We start from the raw sequence: 27,236 nt of genomic DNA, 5'->3' as shown, positions 1-27,236 counted from the left end.
TTTTTAAAAAACAATACTTTGAATACAAATTGGGACATAAATTATATACATCCTAGATGCACTCAAATTATATCTTTTCCAGATCATTTTTAAACTTTTGGTAAAAATAGGGGCGCCTGGGTGGCTCAGTCGGTGAAGCGTCCGGCTTCGGCTCAGGTCGTATCTCACGGTTCATGGGTTTGATCCCCGTGTTGGGTTCTGTGTTCACAGCTCAGAGCCTGGAGCCTGTTTTAGATTCTGTGTCTCCCCATTTCTTTCCCCCTTTCATGCTCATGCTCTGTCTCTCTCAAAAATAACCATTTAAAAAAAAATAAACTTTTGGGGCGCCTGGGTGGCGCAGTCGGTTAAGTGTCCAACTTCAGCCAGGTCACGATCTCCCGGTCCATGAGTTCGAGCCCCGCGTCGGGCTCTGGGATGATGGCTCGGAGCCTGGAGCCTGTTTCCGATTCTGTGTCTCCCTCTCTCTCTGACCCTCCCCCGTTCATGCTCTGTCTCTCTCTGTCCCAAAAATAAATAAAAAACGTTGAAAAAATAAAAAATAAAAAATAAAAAAAATAAACTTTCAATAAAAATAAAGATCATCTTGTAAGATAATTTCAGCCACCAAAAACAAAAAAAAATCTTTTAATAATCATGACTCATTTTTCCTGAAATAAATATATTTTCAAAGATTTTTTAAAGTTTATTTGTTTGTTTGTTTAGAGAGCGGGAGAGAGTGAATCCTAAGCTTTGTCAGTGCGGAGCCTGACGAGGGGCTCTGATTCATGAACCATGAGATCATTACTTGAGGCAAAACCAGGAGTCAGATGCTGAACAAGCTGAGCCACCCAGGTGCCTCTAAAGATTTTTTAAAATTTTTTAAATTTTTTTTTTTAACTTATTTTTTAGAGAGTGCAAGCGGGGGATGGGTAGAGAGAGAGGCAGGTAGAGGATCAGAAGCAGGCTCTGTGCTGAGAGCAGTGAGCCCAATGTGGGGCTCGAACTCATGAACCGTGAGATCATGACCTGAGCCGAAATCGGACACTCAACCAACTGAGCCGTCCAGGCTCCCCAAAGATATTTTATTTGTAAATAATCTCTATATCAAATGTGGGGCTCAAACTCACAACCTTGAGATCAAGGTTCACACGTTCTACCGACTGAGACAGCCAGGCGCCCCTCGGAAATAAATATATTTAACTTATATAAGCAAATATATAAATTTCTTTACATTTTAAATATATAATTGGTCAGATTTCAAGGGATTATCTGCTTTTCTGGAAAAAAAGGTCAACTGTCTTTGGAAAATTTCTTTGCATGATTTTACAGGAGCAGCCTCTAAAATGAAGTGTTCAGTGAATGTCCAAAGAACAAATGAATGCATTGTCGTAGTGTGCATCAGCTGAGACTACCTGAGTAGGGCATGTGAGACTAAAAACTCCTACACAAACATTTGCGTTTATTAATCTGCTTTCCACTTAAAATGCACAGATAAGAATTTTTTAAGTTGAGCAAATGCGTAGAGCTCAGGGAAACAATTTTTTTTGCTAAGAGAACCCCGCTAATTCATCAGAGGCCTACGATTCCCTCACATGGACATCCCCTCTGGTCCTCTTCCCCGGGACCCCCTCCCAACCCACTCCCTTAGACTTCCTGACTACAAGTTCAGGATGCGCTAGGACCGTCCCCGAGACACCTGTGTACGGTTTCTGGGCACCTGGCCAGGAGGGTCTCCTCGGAGCCAAAAAAGTTAGTAACTGGTCTAGAAAATACACACACAGTGTCAGAGTCTACGAATTTCTAAAATGAACTTTGTGACATCACGCAATGACAAAGGAGTGGGAAGGAAAGTGTTCTGGCTTTGAGTTGGGCAGACCCTGGCTCAGATCTCCGTTCTTCTCTTTCCTCTCTCCGTGTGTAACCTCGGGCAAAGGACTGAATGTTCCCGGGCCTCAGCTTCCTCATCTGCGACACGGGAATAACACGATTTGTGGCGAGAATAAACGTATCCAGACGGCTGTGGGTGCTCAGTGAAATAGCTTCCTCTCCCGCTATCCCTTTGTCCTTCCAGACCTCAAAGATCCGTAACTTAAGGAGTCGAAGGGAAGCCACAAAAGGACTAAGAGTTTAGAAATAAGATCTAAGGAGAATGGGTGAAGGAATGGTAAATGTTTTGTGAGGAGAGGAGAGTGTTCAGTCCAGACAGAGAGCAATAATTAACTATGGTTATCCTTTATAAGCGCCCGCTACCTTGCTTGGCATTTAATATAGTTTTGTTCAGTCCTCAGAACAGCACTGTCAGGAACGTGGGATTATTCGCTCCACATTATTGGTGAGGAAACTGCTATTTTATACACCCAAGTGCACCCAGCTAAATGGAGAAGTGGAGAGTCAAACTCAGGACTGACACCTTGCACTAGCTTAAGATCATCCCATGGGGAAGCTGGCCCCAAAGAGGAACAGGAGGGAGACAAGGAAGATGGCTGTCATCTCTTGGTATCAGGGACAGGCAGGGGCCAGGGAAGACAAGTACAAAGGCTTTCTTTGGTTGGGACTCATCAGAAAGGGAATCCCCAGGCCTCTGTTGCCTTATGTGTGGACTCGCCTGATGGCAGGAGGGACTCTATCCTCCGTGAAGGAAATGGGCTTGTGAGCACCAGGCTGGGGACTGATGTCTTGGGGGCCACACAGGCTGACCCGAGCACTGTGCCCCTCCTCACCCAGGAGGACTCACTAGCTAGCACACGGTTGAGTCCATCCCTCTGTTTTCTCTATGTTCTGTTGTTGTTGTAAACTCCCATTTGGCTCACGCTGGCCATTCCCAAGAGTTTATATAAAACTAACTAAAAATATTAAAATGTACAAATGAAATTTGTTGTAGCCTTAATCTTGGAACCTCTCCATTTTCTTTCTTTCTTTTTTTTAATGTTTATTTTTGAGAGAGAGAGAGAGAGAGAGAGAGAGAGAGAGAGAGAACGAGTGGGGAAGGGGCACAGAGGGTAACACACCAAGGCAGGCTCCAGGCTCTGAGCTGTCAGCAAAGAGCCCGATTCAGGGCTCGAACCCCCGAACTGTGAGATCATGACCTGAGCCACTTGGGCGCCCAGAACCTCCCCATTTTCTTATGCACAGAACAGGTTTGACAATTAGGATTCTGGGCAAGGCCCTTGGGCTGTTGGCCTTTCCAAGCCACCTGGGGTCTAATTTTCATGCCACCTCAGCACCGGTCTAGGACGTGCCACCTCCTACTCTGCGCCTCCTCCGAGTAGAAGCCAAGACTTCTTTCTTGCCCTAACTTTGGTTCTTCACCTTGCTGAGGAGCAGTGACTGGAGCTTAATCTCATGTCTACAATCCATTTCCGCTATGCAGCTGCGCTGTCCTTCCCCATCTGGATCACCGTGAGGCTGCCAGAACGGTGTGCCTCCCCGCTGCATCTTCTTCTCTCGTGAAGACACGGAACAGGCCAGTTCGACAGACTCAACCCTGTGTTCTGACTCACAGAGGCCTATCACTCTTACACATGCAGGGCACCATTTGGAGCCATAAACTTGGTTTTTGAAGAGCGGTTCTAAAAGGTCACTGAAAACTGTGTTTGGATTTCACCTCGATGGAGAACTTTATGTTTAGTTCATGTTTCTAAACTGCACCTGGACTTAAACTGGCTTCTAACCCTGATATGCCTTCTGAGTGGAACTAAGCAGAGAACCCTGGTCCCACATCACCGCCCACCCCCGCCCCCCGCAAGATCACAGGGAAGAACAAAGCCACACTAAGAAAGGACAGGCCACGGTTTGAAAGTGAATGTCTCTTGGCCTCAGAATGCTGCCACCTCCCGCAGTGCCAGCCCTTGGCTGTAGTCCACTCTGAGCAGGTGAATTCCTCGGCTGAAACTCGCACACAGCAAGGAGACGCTGTCGCCAACAGCCAGGGAAGTCAAAGGTCCTGATCCGTCCAGGGACAAGGTGAACAGGCAGGCTGGGGGAGGAAGAGGGAACCAGCAGCTTAGGCCAAGAGCGCGGCGTCATGGAATGCGAGGTCTCTGAGAAAAACGCGGGTAAGTAAAGCGCGCGCTACCTGCATGGAACCGTATAAGAGCAGCCCCCGCGCACCAGCGGGGAAGTCAACCCGGGGTCAACCGCACGGCTTCAACTACAGAGAATGGCACATGGACCAAACAAGATGTGTATCACTTAGAAGCACGTTCAGACAGTTGGGGCCTCACCTGCAAGGACATGTTAACACATTGCCCTCAATTACCACCTGCCCAGAGAGCAAGGCAGGGGCCAGGGCAGAGGAGGACCGATAAGGACACTGATCTCCAGCTGCTGGCCTCTGGGGTCTTGCTCCCTTCAGGACAAAGGAAATTGGGACCCGAAGGCCAGTCTGAGGGCCTCCAGCTGACACAGTCTCCCCCCGTCTCCATCTTGGAGGCCGTAGGGGCACACCTGGTGGGCAGGGCAGCACTTTCAGACCTTGTTCTCCCCCGGACACGGAATCCCAAAACAGCTCCACTGGGCAGCTCCGGGTGGGGCACAGCTGGGCTGTCCTCCCTTTGGGAGTTTGGCCCATGTGACCACTAGACATGATCTCACATCTTTTCTCCGAGGGGGCTCCCTGCCCTCCCCTCCCAGGAGCTAAGTTTCTGGAAGATTACCGTAAGAGGGATTTGTCGTGAGGTTTGCTAGGTTAATACCGTTCCCTGTGTCTGACAGAACCCTGTGTCCAGGACAAGAGAGTATGGGGGCACCTGGGTGGCTCAGTCAGGCGAATGTCCGGCTCTTGATTTTGGCTCAGGTCATGATCTTACTGTTCGGGAGATCGAGCCCGCGTCAGGCTCTGGGCTGACAGCGTGGAGCCTGCTCGGGATTCTCTCTCTCCCTCTCTCTCTCTGCCCCTCCCCAACTTGTGCGCACTCACTCACGTGTGCTCTCTCTCCCTCTCTGAAAAATAAGTGAACTTCAAAAAAAAAAAAAAAATAGCACGGAGGCAGTGGGGTACTAGGAAGGCAGCTTTCTGGAAGGAAAGAACCCACCACCATCACTCACAGCATTTGCCAGTTTTTGGGGTGTAAATACTCCCGCTATGACCGTATTAAACGTTCCTAAATATTTAGCAATCAGCCAGCAGGAGTGGGGTCTGACACACCACTTTACCGTGTTCCCTAAAACATCTTTCTCTCTGGTGCTCTGAAGTGTCATGACCTTGCTGCGACCTCAGACCTTAGCTGCAGCATCGAAACAAGGCAGAGACTTGTTTTTCTGAGACTGTCTTACTTTCTGAGACTATCTTACTCTACCACACCCCCACCAAAAGCTGAGACTCTCATTTTAGTCCTTGAGAAAGGAATTTTATTTTTTTTTTTTAAGTATTTTTTTTTTTTTTAAATTTTTTTTTTTCAACGTTTTTTATTTATTTTTGGGACAGAGAGAGACAGAGCATAAACGGGGAAGGGACAGAGAGAGAGGGAGACACAGAATCGGAAACAGGCTCCAGGCTCCGAGCCATCAGCCCAGAGCCTGACGCGGGGCTCGAACTCACGGACCGCGAGATCGTGACCTGGCTGAAGTCGGACGCTTAACCGACTGCGCCACCCAGGCGCCCCTAAAGTATTTTTTTTTTGATGTTTATTTATTTTTGAGACAGAGAGAGACAGAGCATGAACAGGGGAGGGTCAGAGAGAGAGGAAGAAACAGAATCTGAAACAGGCTCCAGGCTCTGAGCGGTCAGTACAGAGCTGGACGCGGGGCTCGAACTCGCAGACCGCGAAATCATGACCTGAGCCGAAGTCGGACGCTTAGCCGACCAAGCCACCCAGGCGCCCCGAGAAAGGAATTTTAAAGTGGCCATCCTTGTTCTCCTTTCCAGACATTTTGAGCATCACATGTTAAAACCTGGTGAAGAACTTCAGATAGAAAGAATACTAAGAGCCAAATATAGTTGATCTCTCAGGAACTGGTCTATACAACATGGTACCAGGGCTCATGTGGTGATGGCTTCTAGCCAGAGGCTGAACAGAATCCTGGTCCTCCCGTAACCACTCGGGGCCTGGATAGTGGTAGGACACAAGTGGGTTTGTATTTGCTGAGCAATGGAAAGAGTTTCAAGGAAGCTTTTAGGACGCCACGAAGCTTTGAGAAACACCAACAGCAGGCTCCTTACCTCCAGTATCTTGGTTCCAAATCTTCACTTTGCAGTCATGTGATGAGGTGGCAACTGTAGGCATCAAGGCTAATGCTCTTGGTAGAAAGACACAGGATGTGACAGTCTGGAAATGCCCCTTGTATTCACATATTCTATTCCGCGTCTGCCGTAGGTCCCACAACTGCAGAGTAATGACATAGGCCAGCTCATACATGCATACCTTCCAGCTGCATATGTGCTTCAGTCACTGATTTCCATCTCCCCGCCTGCTCATGAGCCACCCATTCCTTCCACCTACCTACTCGCATGGCCACCCCTCATCTTCACATCCCATCCACACACCGAATCATCTATCTGTCTAGCAGTTATTTTAAACATCAGTTATCTCCAACAACCCTGGGTAAGGGTGTGCCAGGAGAGTTGTTCCTTCCACAACAACTAGGGAAGTGAAAGCTCCACGCCCTACAGCATGATGGGACAGTATGGGGTTGCCTACTGTCTTTTTTAAAGTTTTAATTCATTGGGGCACTTGGGTGGCTCAGTCGGTTAAGCGGCGACTCCAGCTCAGGTCATGATCTCGCGGTTTGTGGGTTTGAGCCCCGTGTCAGGCTCTGTGCTGACAGCTCAGAGCCTGGAGCCTGCTTTCAATTCTGTGTCTCCCTCTCTCTTTGCCCCTCCCCTGCTTGCTCTGTGTCTCTTTCTCTCAAAAATAATAAACGTTTAAAAAAAAATTTTTAATAAAAAAAATTAAAGCTTTTAATTTATTTAAGTAATCTCTACACTCCATGTGGGGCTCAAACTCATGACCTGAGATCAAGAATCACATGCTGGGGCGCCTGGGTGGCGCAGTCGGTTAAGCGTCCGACTTCAGCCAGGTCACGATCTCACGGTCCGTGAGTTCGAGCCCCGCGTCAGGCTCTGGGCTGATGGCTCAGAGCCTGGAGCCTGTTTCCGATTCTGTGTCTCCCTCTCTCTCTGTCCCTCCCCCGTTCATGCTCTGTCTCTCTCTGTCCCAAAAATAAATAAACGAGGAAAAAAAAAAAAAATTAAAAAAAAAGAAGAATCACATGCTCTTCCAACAGAGCCAGCGAGGCACCTGGGGTTGCCTACAGCTCAAGAGCTGCCTTCTATCAGCCTCTTGGCCCCTGGGGGTCCTGTGGAGACCGCAGAGTCAGGAGCACCCTTCTCGTAAGTACACATAGGCGCAGACTTTCTGATTTATTGTCTACGTGCTGAACCTCGGTGTATGAAGATGAGACTCCACAGCAAAGGAGGTGCTGCCAACCCCACTCTCACTGATATGAATCAGACCAGCCAGAGAACAACGTGCAGGGAGGAGAGCCAACTGAATTGTGTGCAAAAAAGCGTAAAATCACCGGACTCCGTGTAATTGAGGAGAATAACATTCAGAGGAGAGAGTGATCCGAATTGTGTCCGAAAAACAATGAAATCACAGGACGCCATGTCAATTGTAGGAGGTGGAAATGTTTAGCTTGGTGAAGAGATGCTACATCAATAGCCTGGGATTCAACACCTCAACCTACCACTTGCTAGAGGTGTGGTCATGGGGCACCTGGCCGGCCCAGTCGGTAGAGGTGTGGTCTTGTGCAAGAGATTTCAACCTGCCATGCCTCTATTTCCTCATCTGTAAAATGGGGATTATTATAGCATTTAACTCATGAGGTTGTTTAAAGGATTAAATGAGATAATGCATGTAATGTGCTCAGGCCAGTGTCTGGCATGTAATGTCTGATAAAATGGGGGCTGTAATTGTTTTATTCGGACTAGATGCCCCTTTAACCCATATTCTACAATTAGGAATCCAAGGTACTTTGGAGGAGCCGAGGCAATCTAACCCAAAATTAACTGCAAGGAAAGATATATGCGTGAGGGATGGGGTGGGCCCTCAACCAACACTGGGGCTTCAAGCTTCCTGAAGAGCTTGAGGCTCCTTTCCTGTGACCACAAGTACAATGGGAATACCCTTGGCTCTTCAAATAATCCCTCCCCTTTCTAAGCCCTGCTGGGAGTAGGGACATTAGCAGGTAGGGACATTAGAAGGTTCTGTGTTTAGCACCTTTCTATCTTGACTCTCATCACATCCCTCTTTCTGCTACCGATTCAGAGAGCCCAAGGCTAATGGAGGTTTCTTGAAAGAAGCTTCTGGAATGTAAAGGCTCACTTACAGTATGCACTTGGAATAGGCCTGAGCCATTAGTAGAGCCTGCCTGTGTAGCCAGTATAGACATGAGGTCAGAGTAAGTAATTTGCTCAGCAACCAGACACCTGGACCCCCACAGTCTCTTACCGTGGCTTCACAGCCTTCCCCTCCAAAGCCGTTGCTGCAGGAGATACATTTGTGTCCATCCTCACTGACCTCGCAGTAGGTCTGAATATGCTGCTTTGTGGGAAACATATGCGCTACCTGCAGCCCCCGACTGTCCCATAATCTGAAAGGAATTACAGCAGGAAATAAATTCGTGGTAAATTTGTCTGAAATACCAACTACCATAAGTCTCGGCTCTTGGCTGCTTCGGGCAGTCACGTTTGTCATGATTCACCTAAAAACAGGAGTATGAACCAGATCAAGCTTGGAGACTCCAAAGCTGCCAGGAAATAACCAATTTGAAAGACATCTGAGCTCTTTCTATTTTGAGATCCAGTTAATAGGAATTTAGACCAAGCATCTTAATTGTACAAGTTAATTTGTTAATCTGGCCCTTTGGGATACTGCTTTCAATGGAGAAGAGGATATTTCTGTGCCTGTGATTTAAAAAAAAAAAAATTTTTTTTTAAGATACTTATTATGATACAGAAGAGCAGTCACCATTCTAGAATCAGATACAAAAGATTTACAGGTCTTGGCCTACCTGGGCCATGGGGTCCATGGGGGAGTTTTTTATTCGATCTCTCATCTCATTTTACCTCATTCCTGCTATTTTCTAAGTAGAATGAATCTCTTCTGAGATCCAAAGTTCCCAGTCTTACTTTCTGCTCAAGAACGATTTACTTCTTGACTCCCCTGGTAGGGATTCCAACCCCATTTCCCTAGACAAGGCTTCACCCGGGGGCTGGCACCCAGCGGTGGCAAGTGGAGCCGGGCAGCTCGAAGTGGGGGACAAGCTTAACGTGAGCTCAACCTGAGTATGTCCTGAGCTTAATGTGAATACATTCACACATCAGGTGAGGGGGCGGGGGGGCGGGGGGGGGGGGGTCAGACAGAATCAGCTGCTTCAAAGCCATCCAGGACAGGGACTTTTTCCTGGCCCGACTTCCTGGCTTCCAACCTCTAACAGACCCCAGCCCCAGAGAAGGGCAGAAGCGGAAGGGCAGAAGGCTCTGGAAAGGCACAGTGATGTGGAGAGCGGAGGGGGAAGGGAGTCACGTCGGCACGGGAACCACAAACCTTCACCAGAAACCCTTTCCCAGCTGCTCAGTAAGCCCACCTGATGGTTTTATCTTCAGAAGTCTGTAGTATATATGGTTCCTGGGGGACCCAGCACAAGTGAGTGACCTGGGAAAAGCAAAATTTTCAAAACTTCTCCATACCGAATCATTCCTCTACTGTAATTCCTGTAAACTGTGCTTGGGGCGACTGGGTGACTCAGTCCTTTGAGCATCTAACTTTGGCTCAGGTCATGATCTTGCAGTTTGTCAGTTCAAGCCCCGCATCGGGCTCGCTGTCGTCAGTACTGAAGCTGTCGGCGCAGAGCCCGCTTCGTATCCTCTGTCCCCTCTCTTTCTGTCTCTCCCCTAATTTGTGATCTCTCTCTCACTCTCTCAAAAATAAATAAACATTGAAAAAAAAATCTGCTAAATAACACCTCTGCCCTACTTCTCAAGGATGCTGACTAGTACATTTGACTTGGAGGGGTTCTATGTTTTGCAGACACCCACTAGTCATGCTCCACTGGCAAACCCCGGATGAGCAGGAGCAATGGTAGCAGCTCTGGGCCAGTTGTGAGTACCCAAACGCATGCAGGCGCCCAAACACGCGGTAGAGAGTTGCCGGCGAGTGGCCGCTAAGGCGAGCAGCCCCCGTTCTACCTTCTACGTTCTACGGTGGGACCATGAAACCCTAGTCTAAGGCCTCACAGGGTTCAGAAAGAGTGTTCTTTCTCTTCATCCCTTGTAGCCCCCTGCTGGACAGGCATGAAACCATTTTCAAAACAACCCAAGGGGACAGGATTTTCTTCCAGCAACCTCCACAAATGTGGAGGGCATAAGGCAAGCATACCTTGCCATGGATAGTTGTCTTCGAAATTGGAAAAGATGACTATGACTGACATTTGATGACCACTACAGGAACATCTACCATGTCAGGTCACAGGATCCTCCCCATTTTATATATGAAGACATATTCTAATTGACTGTCTTGGGGTAACACAGCTTAAAAGTGATGGATGTTGGGGCACCTGGCTGGTTCAATCAGTACAACATGTGATTCTTGATCGCGGGGTTGTGAGTTCGAGCCCCACGTCAGGTGTAGAGGTTACTTTAAAAAAAAAAAAGGGATGGATCCATGATGTGAACCCAGGTATGACTGACCTCAAAGACTGTGGAGTTTATATACCAGTCTGCTACCAGAAAACGCTGGTCTTCATAAACACAGCAAATTATACATAAAGCAAAGGGTCCCGCTTATTTCTCTGCACAATGTTACATGTACAGAACACACAACAAGCATAAGTTGTGAGATCCTGGAGGACGAGGATTGTGTCCTGGGCCGCTAACCCTGCTCCTAGCACAGAAGGTAAGGAGTAACTATATTTTGAGGGAATAAATGAGGACACTACTTAAAATTCTGATATAAACTAAACAGAAGATCTCAAGAGAGCATCCAATCTGATAACCCTGAGAGGCCGAGTTCGAGGTAAGCAGTAATGAGGACCCACACCTCTACTGCCTGGCCATGGATCTTCTGATCTCTCTCTCTAGATTTCTCTGCCTCACCCCATGCTCCCTCCTGCTGTCCTGCTCTGTTCCAAGTTTGAGTTCCTACCAGGTTCCTGGAGATGGAAGCTGTCTCTGCACACTGGCCGGTCCCAACGTCCCACAGAAGCAGGGTGTTGTCCCGAGAGCCAGTACACAGCTGTGAAGAGTCTGGGGAAACGAGGCAAAGGTGGGTCCGTGAGATGGGCCCGGCACGGGGCTTTTCAGAAAGCACAACGGCGCTGGGAAGAGATCTGTTTTACTTCACCTGGACTCACGGCCAATCCAGTGACCACCATGGCGTGGCCAGAGAACTGCTGCCTTGGTTGCGAGGGGCCGTGCAAGTCCCACATCATGACCATCCTGTCACGAGAGGCGCTGAAGAACTGGCTCGATCTGTGCACACAGGCTATCTGCTCGAGAGAAAAAATGCTCCAGTGTGCTGGTCTGATTGGACTTTAAAATGGGAAACAGGGCGGGGCGCCTGGGTGGCTCAGGTGGTTAAACCTCCCTCTCTTATTTTTGGCTCAGGTCATGATCTCCCAGTTTGAGAGTTCGAGCTCCAGGTCGGGCTCTGCGCTGACAGTGCAGAGCCTGCTTGGGATTCTCCCTCTCTCCCTCTCCCTCTGCCCCTCCCCACCTCTCTCTCCCTTTATCTCTCAAACTAAATAAATGAACTTAAAAAACTGTTTTAATGGGAAACAGAGGGATGAGGGTGTTAGGGCTTGAGGCTCTTGCATGCACGGCCCTTGGCACGTCAACACCATACTCTGTGCCGCGGGAGTTGTTGGCTGTTGCCCAGTTTCATTCTGGCAGAGTTTCCATCCCGATTCCGATATTTAGTTCATTTAGGGGGATTCCAGAGAGGCAGTTGTAGAAATTGGCCTTCTCTATCATTTCTGCTGCAAGCTCACTCTACCCTGTAATGCTTTCTTAACAAATTAACATATTTTTTAATTTTTTTAACGTTTATTTATTTTGAGAGAGAGCCACAGAGTGCGAAGCAGGGGAGGAGCAGACAGAGAGGAAGACACAGAATCCGAAGCAGGCTCCAGGTTCTGAGCTGTCAGCACAGAGAGGACACGGGGCTTGAACTCACAAACCACGAGATCATGACCTGAGCCGAAATTGGATGCTTAACTGACTGAACCACCCAGGAGCCCCAACAAAATTAATTTTTACTTAACCATTGTTGGCTTTTTAAAAAATTTCCCAACTAGACTGGAAGGTTCCTGTCATTTTTCTGGCTACAGTGAACACACAGGCAGCCTTCAGTACATGCCCCTGTGGAGTTTAGGACAGTCAGGGGAGTTATTCTGAGCTGTTCTCTGCTTACCACCTGAGCTATTAAGGGCTTGGTGACAAAATAAAAATCGTGTCTAATAGGCCTGCAACAATGGCTGAGTGAACGGTCTGCTCTGTTTTTCCTCGAGAAAGGGTTCACAGCATCCAATGAAGCCCTTGCGTTTTCCTTAAGACTGAATACTCAATCACCCTTATTACACAGAGCTCTTGGATACTCCTTTGTTCAGTTCCAAATTCCCTCCACGAGGATAACCCTTTGCTAAGTACCTTAGTGATTTCTCGTTCGTGTCCTCTGAAACGTCTCACCACATTTCCAGTTTTCCAGTCATAGGCCACGGCTGTCTGCAGAGGGTCATCACAGTCACCAGAGTCTTTGTAATATTTCAATTTTAAGTGAATTTTTATTTAACTGAAACAACAAGCCATCACTTCATTCCCCACCTAATTTCACCCTCTCTGTCGAGCCTTGGGGCTTTATTGTTGCCTCCCTCCTCATGTGCCCCTACACAGTTTCTTTCCTTTCCTCCTGACCAACCTCTAGGACCATGGGTCACTCCTTGGAGCCTTACTGATGGGTTCAGAGGATACTCCCCAAGGGGAACTGACTCAGGTTGAGATTCTGGTTGTAGATGCTGAAGTACAATTCTACATGGGATTATAGTCTTTCCCCCTACTTGTATCGTACTTTTATTTTAGTGTATTTAAAAAAATTTCTCGTGGCTCAGTCATTAAGCCTCTGACTTTGGCTCAGGTCATGGTCTCATGGTTTGTGAGTTCAAGTCCCACATCAGGGGAACTCGAGCCCTGCTTCGGGTGAACGCCGCCTCTCTCTCTCTTCAACCCTCCCCCCTCCTTGCCTCTCCTAGGGATTCTCTCTCTCTCTCTGCCCCCCACCCCGCCCTGCTCACTTACACCTCTTTAAAAAAAATTTTTTTTTTTTTCATTTTTTTTCAACGTTTTTTATTTATTTTTGGGACAGAGAGAGACAGAGCATGAACGGGAGAGGGGCAGAGAGAGAGGGAGACACAGAGTCGGAAACAGGCTCCAGGCTCCGAGCCATCAGCCCAGAGCCCGACGCGGGGCTCGAACTCACGGACCGCGAGATCGTGACCTGGCTGAAGTCGGACGCTTAACCGACTGCGCCACCCAGGCGCCCCTAAAAAAAATTTTTAAAAATTTGCCATCTTAAAAAAAATCACCATCTTAATAATTTTAAGGTGTGTAGTTCAGTGCTGTTAAGTATATTCACACTGTTGAAAAACAGATCACTCTTTTTTTTCCTAATTTCAAAAAAAAACCACCATAATCCCATCTGCCAAAGAGAATCATTATGAAAACTTTCTTTGTATCCTTTTTCCAGGTGTATACTTTAATATTTTGTTGTAAGCATTTCTCCTCCTGAGCAGGAGACTCCCTGTTTAGCATCCTCTGGCCTGGTCTCCGATAGTTCATTGCTAGAGAGTTAAGGAGCATGTCAGCACTGGACCTGGTTAAATCCCAGTTTCTTCATTTGTAAAACAGAGAGGCTAACCCTTCCCTACCTACCTTGAACACGTGAAGATCATATAGATAAAATTTGATACATCTAAGATGATATTGACTTTAAGACGAAATGCTGCCAATTAAATTATGATTACCATGCTTTATCATCAGTTTTTATTGTATTTATTTTTATTTATTTTTAAGTAGGCTCCATGTCCAATGTGGGGCTTGAACTCACGACCCTGAGATCAAGAGGTGTACACTCTATGGACTGAGCCAGTCAGACGCCCCTATCGTCAATGTTTAGATGCGTACTGATTTCCAAGGTGCTAAAGTAAAAAAGCATGAGCGTCTTAGAATCCGTGAACTACAATGTGAAAATGAGAGGAATTAAAAGAATCACTTTTGCTACCAATGTCCTAGCTGTGAGTGCTGTGATAGATCCAGATGTGGGGGGTGGGGGGCCTTCCTGATCCAAAGTGACAGTGGGAGGAAGGGCAAGGGCACCGAAGGGCGAGATCATGACACACACCAGGGTAGGGATTTTGACAAAAGAACTGCATGAGAGACTGGAAGTCTTTTGGCGATGAGTAACTCCTGCATCTGTGTGTGGGTATGAAAATGGATTGGTTGGAATAACACTCTGCATTTATAAAAAGCACGTGGGTGGTCTGGCACATCACCAAAGATCTTACCACCCGATCCTCACCACTGTCCTGGGAGGCTGGCGTTATCATTCCCATTTCATGGATACGGAGACTGAGGCTCAAGGCCAATACACGACTTGCCCAGAGAACAGGAAGAGTCAGAGCAGGGACTTACACCCAGTCTTCCTAAGTCTAAAGCCCATGGTTTACACTACTCAACATGGCTTCCAGAAACGCGAAACCAGCGCCCCCTTCTCAAATAGCTTCCCACGTCCTCAAGAAGCTGGGTCCCTGTCAAGCACGCAAACCCCACCTTGTCTTTTCCTCCAGAGACACACAGGTCTGAGCTCAGAGCAGCAACGACAGACACAGTATCCACGTGGGCTGGGCTATACTCCTGACAAGCTTTAGTTTGAATTCTCTCTTCTAGAATTCCGTCGGGCCTGCTAAAGAGAGGACGGCAAATGAGAGGCCCACCGGTATGGAGTGCAGCAGGGCCAGGGGAAGAGGAGGTGGGCTACGGGAGAGGCTGAGGAGAAACCTGGAAGAGGGGTACAGAAAGGAGACCCACGGCCATTGCCAGAAACGGGATTATTATCGCTGAGCACGTTCAGAACGACTGAAGGACTGGAATCCGATAAAGGGGAATCCTGAAGCCAAGAAGCCAGGAGTCTCTGCTCACCCTGGAGATTATTCCCAAAGCTGCAGGGCCCCTCTCTGTGTGGCTGTGGACACTAGCTAATCAGCTGTTTCTCATCCACAAGAAAACAGACCCAACTGACTGTTCCGGGAAGGTCATCAATAATCGCTCTGGGCCTTCTCTTTCTTTAGTGGAGAATTAAAAAAAAATTTTTTTAAACATTTCATTTTTAAGTAATCTCTACACCCAACAACCTCGAGATCAAGTCACATGCTCTACCAACTAAGGTAGCCAGGCGCCCCTTTAGGGAATTTTAATGCACGTGATAAAACACGGGATCCCCGTCTGTGTAGGACTGCCGTACCTGTACTTGTAAGTGCTATGTTTGAGTTTGCTTTGCAGTTTCCCCATCACTGCATAGGATCTACACAAAACCTTGCAGGGAGGAGACCAGGGCAGCAGCATCCCTTGTGGCTGCTGGAAGATGTGTCCCCTGCTGAGTAAAAAGAACACGTACTGTTAATTTTGTTAGACATGATAATGGTAGGATGCTTATGTCAACATAAATACTTCTTTTTTTAAAAGACGAATTCATCGTGCTCATTCGCTTTTCCTCCTCTCCCTGCCTCCTCTTCAGGCTCTGGGAACGCACCCTCTGGTAGAGCTTTAGCAGATCAGCGAAAACAAAAACAAAAGTAATTAAAAAAAAATTTTTTTTAATGTTTTTATTTATTTTTGAGAGGGAGAGACAGAATGCGAGGTGGGGCGGAGGGAAGGAGCAGAGAGAGAGACACACACAGAATCCAAAGCAGGCTCCAGGCTCTGAGCTGTCAGCACAGAGCCCGAAGTGGGGTTCAAACCCACAAACCATGCAATCATGACCTGAGCCAAAGTCAGATACCTAACCGACTGAGCCACCCAGGAGCCCCAAAAACAAAACGAATTTTAAAAATACAAAGAGGTTTCTCAACAAGTTAATTGTAGAATTGCCGTATGACCCAACAATTCTACCCCTGGGAAGGTAGCCAAAATAATTGAAAATAGGTGTTCAAACAAAAATTTATACATGAATGTTCATGGCAGCACTGTTTCCAATAGCCAAGAGGTGAAAACAACCCAAATGTCCAGCAATGGATGAATGAATAAACAAAATGTGGTATGTCCATACAATGACTATTACTCAGCCAGAAAAAGGAATAATATATTGACACATACGATAACCTGGATGAACCTTGAAAACATCACACTAAGCAAAAGAAGCTAGGCACAAAAGGCTACATATTATATGATTCCATTCATATGAAACATCCCTCATCAGAATCTACATAGACAGAAAGCAGATTAGTGGTTGCCAAGAGCTGGGACGATGGGGGAATAGGGAATGGCTACTTTAACAGGTACAGAGTTTCCTTTATGGATAATGAAAATGTTCTGGAACTAGAAGGTGGTGATGGTTGCATAACATTGTCTGTATACTAAGCAATAACAAATTTTATGTTATGCATATTCTACCACAATAAATACTAGGAGTGTGTATTTGAAAATAAAAAATAATTTTCACCAGTGAAGTTTCTCGAAAAGAGCCTTAGTTATTCTAAAAGGTTATAACCTTCCTAGGGTGTCTGTTTTTTTAATAATTTCACATGGGGCAGCTGGGTGGCTCAGTCTCTCAGTCTCTCTGCCCCTCCCCTGCTTGTACTCTGTCTCTCTCTCTCTCTCTGTCTCTCTGTCAAGTATAAATTAAAAAATAATGGGGCGCCTGGGTGGCTCAGTCGGTTGAGCGTCCGACTTCGGCCCAGGTCACAATCTCACGATCGGGGAGTTCGAGCCCCGCGTCGGGCTCTGGGCTGATGGCTCAGAGCCTGGAGCCTGCTTCTGATTCTGTGTCTCCCTCTCTCTCTGCCCCTCCCCCGTTCATGCTCTGTCTCTCTCTGTCTCAAAAATAAATAAACGTTAAAAAAAAAATTAAAAAAAATAATAATAATTTCACATGACACTTCTCAAAATTAGTGTGCCAGGTCACAGGTAAGAATGAGATACTAGGGACATCTGGCTAGCTCAGTTGGTAGAGTATGCAACTTTTTAAAAAATTAATTCATTTATTTATTTTGAGAGAGAGGGAGGGGCAGAGAGAGGGAAAGAGACAGAATCCCAAGCAGGCTTCTCACTGTCAGCACAAAGCCCCATGCGGGGCTCAAACTCACGAATGAACCGTGAGATCGTGACCTGAGCCGACTGACTAAAACCTGGCTAAAACCGACTAAGCCTCCCAGGTGCCCTGGTAGAGTATGCAACTCTTGATCTCAGGGTCATGAGTTCAAGTCCCATGATGGGTGTGGAGCCTACTAAAAAAAAAAAAAAAAAGAAAACAATGAGATGTGAGAGCTAATGACACTAAGTGAGACAATATAGGTAATGACCCAGACCAGCAGTTCTTAAAGTATGATCTGAGGACCGGTGGGGATTCCTGAGACCCTTTCAAGGAGTCTGTATGGTCCTCCTTTTTCCAACCACATCTCTGCGTGAAGCTTGATTTTCTTCTTACACTGCAACCCCAGTAACGTTGCAATGGATTGAATGCAGAAGCAGATACAAGAACCCAACTGCCTTATGTGGAAGACAAACGTGAACAAGAATTGCAAAAATGTAAAACAATGCCACTCTTTTCCAACCCATTTTTTTAATGTTTTTATTTATTCTTGAGAGGGAGAGAGAGGGACAGAGAGAGGGGAGAGAGAGCCCTGATGTGGGGCTCAAACCCACAGACCATGAAATCATGACCTGGGCCGAAGTTGGACGCTTAACCGACTGAGCCACCCAGGTGCCCGTCCAACCAATTTTTTGTGTGTTTTGGAAAGCACTTTTTTTTTCTTACTTTTTTTTTTTTTTTTTTATAGGCTTTAAGTTAGGGACTTAAACTCATGATCCTAAGATCAAGAGTCACATGCTCTACCAGGCAGCCAGCCAGGCACCCCTAGAAAGCATGTTTTTCATAAAATTACTTTAACATGTAATGGGTTTATTATTATTATTATTATTTGAAAATGAATAAGTAAATATTTTTAAAATATCTGTTTTAACATAAGGGGCACCTGGGTGGCTCAGTCGGTTAAGCGTCTGACTTCAGCTCGGGTCATGATCTAATGTTTTGTGAGTTTAAGCCAGGCTCTGGGCTGACAGCTCAGATATTGGAGGCTGCTTTGGTTCTGTGTCTCCCTCGCTCTCTGCCCCTCCCCCGCTCGCACTCTGTGTGTGTGTGTCTCTGTCTCTCTCAAAAATAAATAAATATTAAAATATATTTTTTAATTAAAAAACTTCTTTCAAATATCTGTTTTAATGTCAATAGGTTTCAGAGTAGAACCCAATATATAACTTACATTAACAAAGCTCTTTGAGATCCCCACTAATTTTCAAGAGTATAAGGAAGTCCTGAGGCCAAAAAGTTTGAGAACCACTGGCCTACAACTTAAGTAATGTCAACAATGGGTGGTATATTAGAATAAATAGAATTATTGTTTTTCAGATTTATTTGCAATGTCCCCAACAACTAATAAGGCTAGAACTAAGACAGGTGAGTTAGACATTCAAAGATGCTAATCCACACATTCACTCAGAAAACACCTCCCAAACACCCAATCTGTGGAGCTCTTATACTGGTGGCCGGTGAAACAGGAAAAAAGTGACAGGAAGACATGGCCAGTGTGCGTTTATCTGCTGGGACTGAAGATCTGATGAGGGGCTGATCTCAGCTACTCTGGGTCACGTGTCCGCTGCAACTAGCCCTTCCAGAAGCCAGACGGTCGAGGGAAGTAAATGGGGGTGGGAGTACTCACTTCCCATCTCCTCTGTGACTCTGTTTAAAGTTTAGAAGATGAGTTTCTTATGGGCATGACTGGCCCAGCTCTAGGAAGAATGGTCTACAGGAAGAAAAGTAGCTAAAATTCACCAAGTATTCTCAGTCATACTATTAAAAAACACTGTTCCAGGGGCACCTGGGTGGCTCACTGGTTAAACGTCTGACTTCAGCTCAGGCCATGATCTCATGATTTGAGCCCCACGTCAGGCTCTGTGCTGACAGCTCGGAGCCCGGAGCCTGCTTGAGATTCTATCTCCCTCTCTCTCTGCCCCTCGTCCGATTGTGTTTTCTCTCTTTCTATCTCTCTCTCCCTCAAAAATAAATAATAAATAAATAAATAAATAAATAAATAAATAAATAAATGTTAAAAAGAAAGAAAAAAAAAAAAACAGGGCACTTGGGTTAAGCATCTGACTTCGGCTCAGATCATGATCTCATGGTCCATGAGTTCGAGCACAATGTCAGGCTCTGTGCTGACAGCTAGGAGCCCGGAGGCTGTTTCAGATTCTGTGTCTTCCTCTCTCTCTGCCCCTCCCCCCCCCAAAATAAATAAACATTAAACAATTAAAAAAAAAAAAAAAGGTTTTCCAGAAGAATTTCAGCTTACACTTTGAGAAACTGCCAGCACTGACCTCCTGACAATATGGGTAGCCAGTACAGAAGCACAGTGCAGTGAAAAGAACACGGTGCGTGCCAACAAGAGCCCTGGCTCCAGCCCCAACCCTGCCTCATCCTACCGTGTGCCCTTGGGTTCCTCCATTTCCTGCTCTGCACCTCGGCTTCCCTATCTGTAAATGAGGATACCAGATTAAATAACTTTTGGTAGACTGTGTACTCCATGAGAGGAAGGACTCTCTCATATTCACCTTTGTACCTCAAGTGGCTTGCACGGTATGGCAAAAACATTTCTTGTTAAGTAGCGAATCTAAGGTCCCTTCTAGTTCAGACATCCTAGGATTCTCTATAACGGGCATAGGATATGCTGACAGAAAAAATTCCAGGATAATTTTCAAAACTCTGGGATGTTGTATTGCTTACAGGTAGATAGAGGTCACAGGGCTTCCAATCTGCCAGCGTAGCCCATTTTTCAACATTATCATCAAACTGAGGACAGATGCCATCCATAGATTCTAGGTCACCAAAAACAGCAAATGCTATAAATGGATTGGCTTTGCTTAAAACTGATTGGATTCTTAGCCGATAGCATCTGGAGAGCCACATTTCCCATGTGAAGAGCATTCACAGGACATTCTAAGCAAAAGATAACTTTTAGAATGACTTACCCCCAAACCAGTAGGATTTTCTGGGTGAGCTGCCGTATTCAATGCTTTGTAACATTTATCCTTTGGAAAATAGTGCAGGCAGCCACTTCCTAATCTCTGTAATTATTGAAAAGACGCTTAAATTAATCTCTTCTCTAAGCATGTTTGTTTGCACTGAAAGGAGATTCACAAGGTAAATAAAGACTTTGTTTAATTAAAGAGATTGTTAAGTGTAGTTTTCCCACACAAAGAAAGAGATATCTTACAAAATTCCAAGATCATATAACCGGCACATTTCTAAAATTTAGGGAAAGTATACCAAAATGTTAATTATGTATCTATTTTAATTAGTTAATTAATGAATTAAAGTTAGTTCTATACCCAATGTGGGGCTTGAACTCACCACCTCAAGATCGAGAGTCACATGCTCTACTAACTGAGCCAGCCAGGTGCCTGGGTAGATCTATTTTTAAATATACAAAGTAGGAGGGTGCCTGGCTGGCTCAGTCAATGGAACATGTGACTCTTGATCTTGGGTCATGAGTTCAAGCCCTGCTTTGGGTGTGGAGCCTATTGGAAGGAAGGAAGGAAGGAAGGAAGGAAGGAAGGAAGGAAGGAAGGAAGGAAGGAAGGAAGGAAGGAAGGAAGGAAGGAAGGAAGGGAGGAAGATACAAAGTAGGGATGGAGAGGCACCTGGCTAGTTCAGTGGGTAGAGTACGCAACTCTTGAGCTTAGGGTTATGAGTTTGAGCCCCACGTTGAGTGTAGGGATTACTTAAAAATAAATTTTTTTGATAAATAAATAAATGAATAAACATACAAAGTAGGATATTTTAAAAAAATTTTGCCTGGCTAGCTCAGTTGGTAGAGCATGAGACTCTTAAATTTTTTTTTTTTTTTTCCAAGAGACACAGTGACGAGGGGAAGGGCAGAGAGAGAGATCCCAAGCAGGCTCCACACTACCAGCGCAGAGCCCAACGAGGGGCTCAAACTCAAGAACCTCAAGATCATGACCTGAGCCGAAACCAAAAGTCGGTGGCTTAACTTAGGCGCCCCATACAAAGTAGGATATATTTAAATGCATCATTAAACATTTTTGTTTTACTCATAGTACTTCTATTCAAAAAGATTTTTAGATTTTTTTAATGTTTATTCATTTTTAAGAGGCAGAGAGAGACAGCGAGTGGGGGAGAGGCAGAAAGGGAAACAGAGTCCGAAGCAGGTTCCAGGCTCTGAGCTATCAGCACAGAGTCCGATGCAGGGTTCAACCCCACGAACTGTGAGATCATGACCTTAACCGAAGTTGGATGCCTAACCAATCGAGCCACTCAGGCACCTCCCCACCAAATTTTTTTTAATGTTTAGTTATTTATTTTTTGAGAGAGAGAGAGAGTACGAGTACAAGTGAGGGAGCAGCAGAGAGAGAGAGAGAGACAGAATCCAAAGCAGGCTGCAGGCTCTGAGCTGTCAGCGCAGAGTCTGATGTGGGGCTTGAACCCCAGGAACCGTTGAGATCATGACCTGAGCCAAAGTCAGGTGCTTAACCAACTAAGCCACCCAGACACCCCATTCCAAAAATTTTCAGAGCTGACTGCTTACTTCAGACCTTACTATTTCTGTAAGAAAGACAATTTCTCCTGTTTACTTATTTTTTTTAATGTTTGTTCATTTATTTTTGAGAGGGAGAGCATGTGAGTGGGTGAGGGGCGGGGAGAGAGAGAGAGAGAGAGAGAGAGAGAGAGAGAGAGAGAATCCTAAGCAGCTCCACACTCTTAGCACAGAGCCCGATGCAGGGCTCAATCTCACCAACTGTGAGGTCATGACCTGAGTTGAAACTCTCCTGAGTTTCCTGAGCACCCCTCTCCTGTTTAAAATAATACCTCAATAAGTATGAATCATAGAATTTGAGATATGGAAGAGTTTTTCAAAAACATCACATATAGGGGCGCCTGGGTGGCGCAGTCGGTTAAGCGTCTGACTTCAGCCAGGTCACGATCTCACGGTCCGTGAGTTCGAGCCCCGCGTCAGGCTCTGGGCTGATGGCTCGGAGCCTGGAGCCTGTTTCCGATTCTGTGTCTCCCTCTCTCTCTGCCCCTCCCCCGTTCATGCTCTGTCTCTCTCTGTCCCAAAAATAAATAAAAAACGTTGGAAAAAAAAAATTTTAAAAAAAAACATCACATATAAACCATTTATTTAATATTTGAAGGGGCACCTGAGTGGTTCAGTCAGTTAAGCATCCCAATAGGGGTCTTCATCTGAGGGTAGTGAGTTCAAGCCCTATACTGGGCTCCATACTGGGCATGGAGCCTACTTAAAAAAAAACCAAAAACAAAAACAAACAAACAAAGAAAAAAAGATCTGAAGAATCAGGGAAGAAACATTATTTGCTCAAAATTCTAACTAGGTAGGTCTCCTGACTTCTAGTCCAGAATTTCCCTTATGAACATCTACAAAGAAGAAACAGTTTTAGTGCAGTTTAACAGCTCTATTTTAAGAATTCAAATAAAAAATTCTAATTACCAACTGACAGTGTAGCTTATTCTAATTTTTTTTTTAACGTTTATTTATTTTTGAGACAGAGAGAGACAGAGCATGAACGGGGGAGGGTCAGAAAGAGAGGGAGACACAGAATCCAAAACAGGCTCCAGGCTCTGAGCTGTCAGCTCAGAGCCCAACGCGGGGCTCGAACTCTCAGACCGCGAGATCATGACCTGAGCCGAAGTCGGACGCTCAACTGACCGAGCCACCCAGGCACCCCAGGGTAGCTTATTCTAAAAATGAAGAGTAAGGGGTGCCTGGGTGGCTCAGTCGGTTGAGCAACCAACTCTTGACTTCAGCTCAGGTCATCATCTCATGGTTTGTGAGACCGAGCCCCACGCTGGGCTCTGGGCTGGTGGCTCAGAGCCTGCTTGGGATTCTGTCTCCCTCTCTCTGCCCCTCCCTCGCTTGCACTCTCTCAAAAATAAATAAATAAATAAAACTTAAAAAAATAATAAAATAAAATAAAACAAAAATGAAAAGAAACACAGCAGAGTCAGAATAACATTTGATTTAGTGCATCGGCATAGGAATTAGACAGACTTAGGTCTGAATTACAGTCTACTGCGGCCTTGGGCAAATTGCCGAAGCCCTCAGGGTCTGTTTCCCATATGTAAAATGGGATAATATCTCTATCACTGGGCTTCGGTAAAGATTAAAAATAGCACTTACAATGTGCCAGGGACTATTCTAAATGCTTTATATTTATTGGCTCTTTTGATTTGTTCCACGAGCCTCTGAGATAGATGCTGTTACTATCTTCAGTTAGCAGATGAGAAAATCGAGGCGCAAAGATGTTAAATAACCTGCTCAGATTTACAGATAAGTTGCAAATAAGTGGCAGGGCTAAAACTTGAAGGTAGGCGGTCCGACTCCAGAGGCCGTGTTCTCCATCAGCTTACTATACTACATCTCTGCTAAAGCTAGCGCGTAGAAAGCCCTCAGTTCAACCTGGCAAATTGTCAATATAAAATGACAGCTACTAGCATGATGGATATATTAACAATGATCTTGCAGCTGAAAGGAGCAGTTTCTGCCAACTTCACCCTGAATACTACTATTTTTTTTTTTTTTTTTTAGTTTATTTATTTTGAGAGTGAGAGGGAGCGCGAGTAGATGTGCAGGGGAGGGGCAGAGAGAGAGAAGGAGAGAGAGAATTCCAAGGACTCTACACGCTCAGTGCTGAGCCCAATTCGGGGCTCAATCCCATGACCTCAAGGTCACGACCCGAGGTGCTATCAAAGAATTGGGACACTTAACCGACTGAGCCATCCAGGCGCCCCTTAATACTACTATTAGTACATATATATTAAACATATGTAACAAATATACACAAAGAACATACACTGGGGCGCCTGGGTGGCGCAGTCGGTTAAGCGTCCGACTTCAGCCAGGTCACGATCTCGCGGTCCGTGAGTTCGAGCCCCGCGTCAGGCTCTGGGCTGATGGCTCGGAGCCTGGAGCCTGTTTCCGACTCTGTGTCTCCCTCTCTCTCTGCCCCTCCCCCGTTCATGCTCTGTCTCTCTCTGTCCCAAAAATAAATTAAAAACGTTGAAAAAAAAAAAAAAAAAAAAAAAGAACATACACAAATAGGTATATGAATCTGAAGGATATCAAAATGAAGCTAATTATGTCTCCTGACCAGAGTGACTGATCATACCAAGAATTCATTAAGTTATATATTATATAACTTAAAGGCAATTTAAAATCTCAATGACAAGGGCACCTGGGTGGCTCAGTTGGTTAAGCGGCCAACTTGGGCTCTGATCTCACGAGCCCACATTAGTCTCTCTTCTGTCAGCACAGAACCCATTTCAGATCCTCTGGCCGCCTCTCTCTCTGCCCCTCCCCTGTGCATGCATGCACATGAGCTCTCTCTCTCTCTCAAAAATAAACATTAAAAAAATAAAATAAAATCCCAACAACAAAGTATATGTACTTGGATAATGTCCATGTAGTTGTGATTTATTATGAGACTAATCTAAGAAGTGAAAATACTATTGTTATCTTCCACTGTTTATACTGTGAACACATAATATACTTTACAGGAGGGGCAGTGTCTTGTTCATTTTTTTTTTTTTTTAACGTTTATTTATTTTTGAGACAGAGAGAGACAGAGCATGAATGGGGGAGGGGCAGAGAGAGAGGGAGACACAGAATCCGAAGCAGGCTCCAGGCTCTGAGCCATCAGCCCAGAGCCCGACGCGGGGCTCAAACTCACAGACCATGAGATCATGACCTGAGCTGAAGTCGGACGCTTAACCAACTGAGCCACCTAGGCACCCCTGTTTTTGTATCTGAGCTTTAAACACAGCCTGGGAGAATGGATGCAGTGCAAATATCTGGGGAATGAATGAATAATTGCACACTAAAGTGAAGAGTCTGCTTGGCAAGAAGTTTTGTGGGGTTTTTTTTTGTTTTTTTTCAAAGTTGGTTCCATGCCCAATGTGGGGCTTGAACTCAAGCGACCTTGAGCTCAGGAGTCGCATGCTCTACTAACTGAGCCAGTCCGGTGCCCTACAAGCTTTTTAAGAACCCAACAACATAAGGGTTCTTTAAAATTGACCAGCAGCAAAACATTCAGTGAAGTTACCTGAGCTTGGTCCCAGATTTTGGTCAGGAGAGGCTGGGGCGGGGCTTGGAAAAGCCATAAACTCAATTATTGGCTTTGGATATCCTTGTTGTTTCCAGATAAAACCAGGCCTAAATCTGAATCCCAGAAACCATTGCTGCCCCAATTTGCTTTCCAAAGACCTTCAGACACCCAGTGGTCACTCTAAACATAACTCAGTGGGGCGCCTGGGTGGCGCAGTCGGTTAAGCGTCCGACTTCAGCCAGGTCACGATCTCGCGGTCTGTGAGTTCGAGCCCCGCGTCAGGCTCTGGGCTGATGGCTCGGAGCCTGGAGCCTGTTTCCGATTCTGTGTCTCCCTCTCTCTCTGCCCCTCCCCCGTTCATGCTCTGTCTCTCTCTGTCCCAAAAATAAATAAAAAACGTTGAAAAAAAAAAAAATTTAAACATAACTCAGAGAATTCTCATTTAACTCTCCAGTGCAGTATTCTTTGATAGACTCCAGCATATATCCAATTGTTATTTTCCATCAAGAAAGCGGGACTCAGAGGGTTGTGACTTGTTAAAGGTCACAGGAGGCAGAGCTGGGGTAATGGATCTTATTTCCCTGGACTCCTGGTCCACTGTTCATGTAAATGCTGATTTCATATCTCCTTCCCTCTCCCCAAATCTCCTTCTGTACACAAGACATCAAAACGAAAGCTCAAACACAAACAAAACCACAGTGGAAGCACTGGAAGAAGGTCTGATTCGACCCTCTAATGGTAGATAGGGGAAACTGAGGCCCACAGAATAAGTGGGTCTTGCCCAGAGTCCCACAGGGAGTCAGCACTAAGGCCAGAAGTTCCAAGGTTGCCCCAAATTTGGGGGACAACCTGTGTACAATTTTTCCTTCCTGTCTCTTCAGATCACAAATGTCCCCCGTTATATCCATGTGGACTGCCAAAGCTTATTTTTGATGTGTTGGGGGTGGGGTGGGGTGAGTAGTTCACCCAAACGAGGTATATAATGCCATCCAACCCAAGGCCTGCCCTAGAACTTCCCGCTTTGGCCAGGTGGGCTGCTGCAGCCTGCAAAGCGCGAGGACTCCCACAGCTCTGCCCGTCCCTCCCATACCCCTTCCTCCCCCCATCGTGCTCCATACCCATCAGCCGGCTGGCCGGGCCGGGAGCTGGGGCCGGCAGGGGCGCCGAGTGGAGGGAGTCAGCAACCACCACGCTCCACAGCCTCCCATGCCACCGCCCCTAGCAACGAGGCGCGCGTCGCTAGGGCAGGAGTTCCGCGAAAAGCCTCCGGGCGCTCTCCCGGCCCCCGAACTGCAGTTCCGCCCATCTGCAGTCTCCCCGAGGCCGGGCCCAGAGCACCCTGGCCTGTTTTCTGACTGGAACAATGCAATGATGAGGTTCCAGAGAAGAGGACGGTTCTGCCCGAAGACCGCGCTGTCTGGGAATCTACAGAATGCAAGAAAAGCGGTACCACCGAGAGAGTCACCGAGAAAGTACTGAATAAATGTCATCTTTTAAATAGTTATTCGCCCCCTTGGAGGTGTTGTTTTAGTTTTTGGAGTTTTCCATGATTCCACCCCGTGATCTCTCCCTTGGACCCTTTCCCAGGTCCCCCCACTCCTATTCCTTTCATTCTTTCTTTCATCAAACCGTTACAGCCCAGCACCACAGCAAAAAGACCCCTCAGTATCATCTTGAGATCCAGTGGGAAGACAGTTCCAGAAACGAACAGCAGCTGGAGTTGCATTGCTTTCAGACTAGAGTCTATTCATTTCTGTATTCCTAGCGCACAGGGCTTGGTGCAGAGTAACGGTTTGTTGGATGGATGGATGGATGGATGGATGGATGGATGAACGAATGAATGGATGAATGGCATCCT

General features: G+C 46.2%; 1 protein-coding gene across 8 annotated transcripts; it reads right to left on the bottom strand.

Moving 5' to 3' along the window:
• Positions 1-1,641: 1,641 nt before the first annotated feature.
• Positions 1,642-26,599, bottom strand: WDR31 (WD repeat domain 31). Of its 8 annotated transcripts, none has more exons than XM_058694458.1 (11): positions 26,497-26,599; positions 20,267-20,362; positions 15,492-15,623; positions 14,801-14,933; positions 12,626-12,700; positions 11,322-11,466; positions 11,124-11,224; positions 9,568-9,635; positions 8,430-8,571; positions 6,140-6,302; positions 1,642-4,019 (listed from the first exon to the last, which is right to left on the bottom strand). In XM_058694458.1, the coding sequence occupies exons 3-11, from the start codon at positions 15,590-15,592 to the stop codon at positions 3,727-3,729; spliced, it is 1,221 nt and encodes a 406-aa protein (XP_058550441.1). In that variant the 5' UTR covers positions 15,593-15,623; positions 20,267-20,362; positions 26,497-26,599; the 3' UTR covers positions 1,642-3,726. The 8 variants fall into 8 exon arrangements, with proteins under 8 accessions (XP_058550441.1, XP_058550443.1, XP_058550440.1 ...); XM_058694460.1 differs by lacking the exon at positions 26,497-26,599 and adding an exon at positions 25,376-25,508 and having other exon boundaries at positions 14,801-14,930; XM_058694457.1 differs by lacking the exon at positions 26,497-26,599 and adding an exon at positions 25,376-25,506.
• Positions 26,600-27,236: the final 637 nt, after the last annotated feature.

Source organism: Neofelis nebulosa, chromosome 12, assembly GCF_028018385.1.
Source record: "Neofelis nebulosa isolate mNeoNeb1 chromosome 12, mNeoNeb1.pri, whole genome shotgun sequence".
NCBI classification, from domain to species: domain Eukaryota; kingdom Metazoa; phylum Chordata; class Mammalia; order Carnivora; family Felidae; genus Neofelis; species Neofelis nebulosa.
Note: the sequence above shows the minus strand (reverse complement) of the source record. Positions and strands in the feature narration are given on the sequence as shown.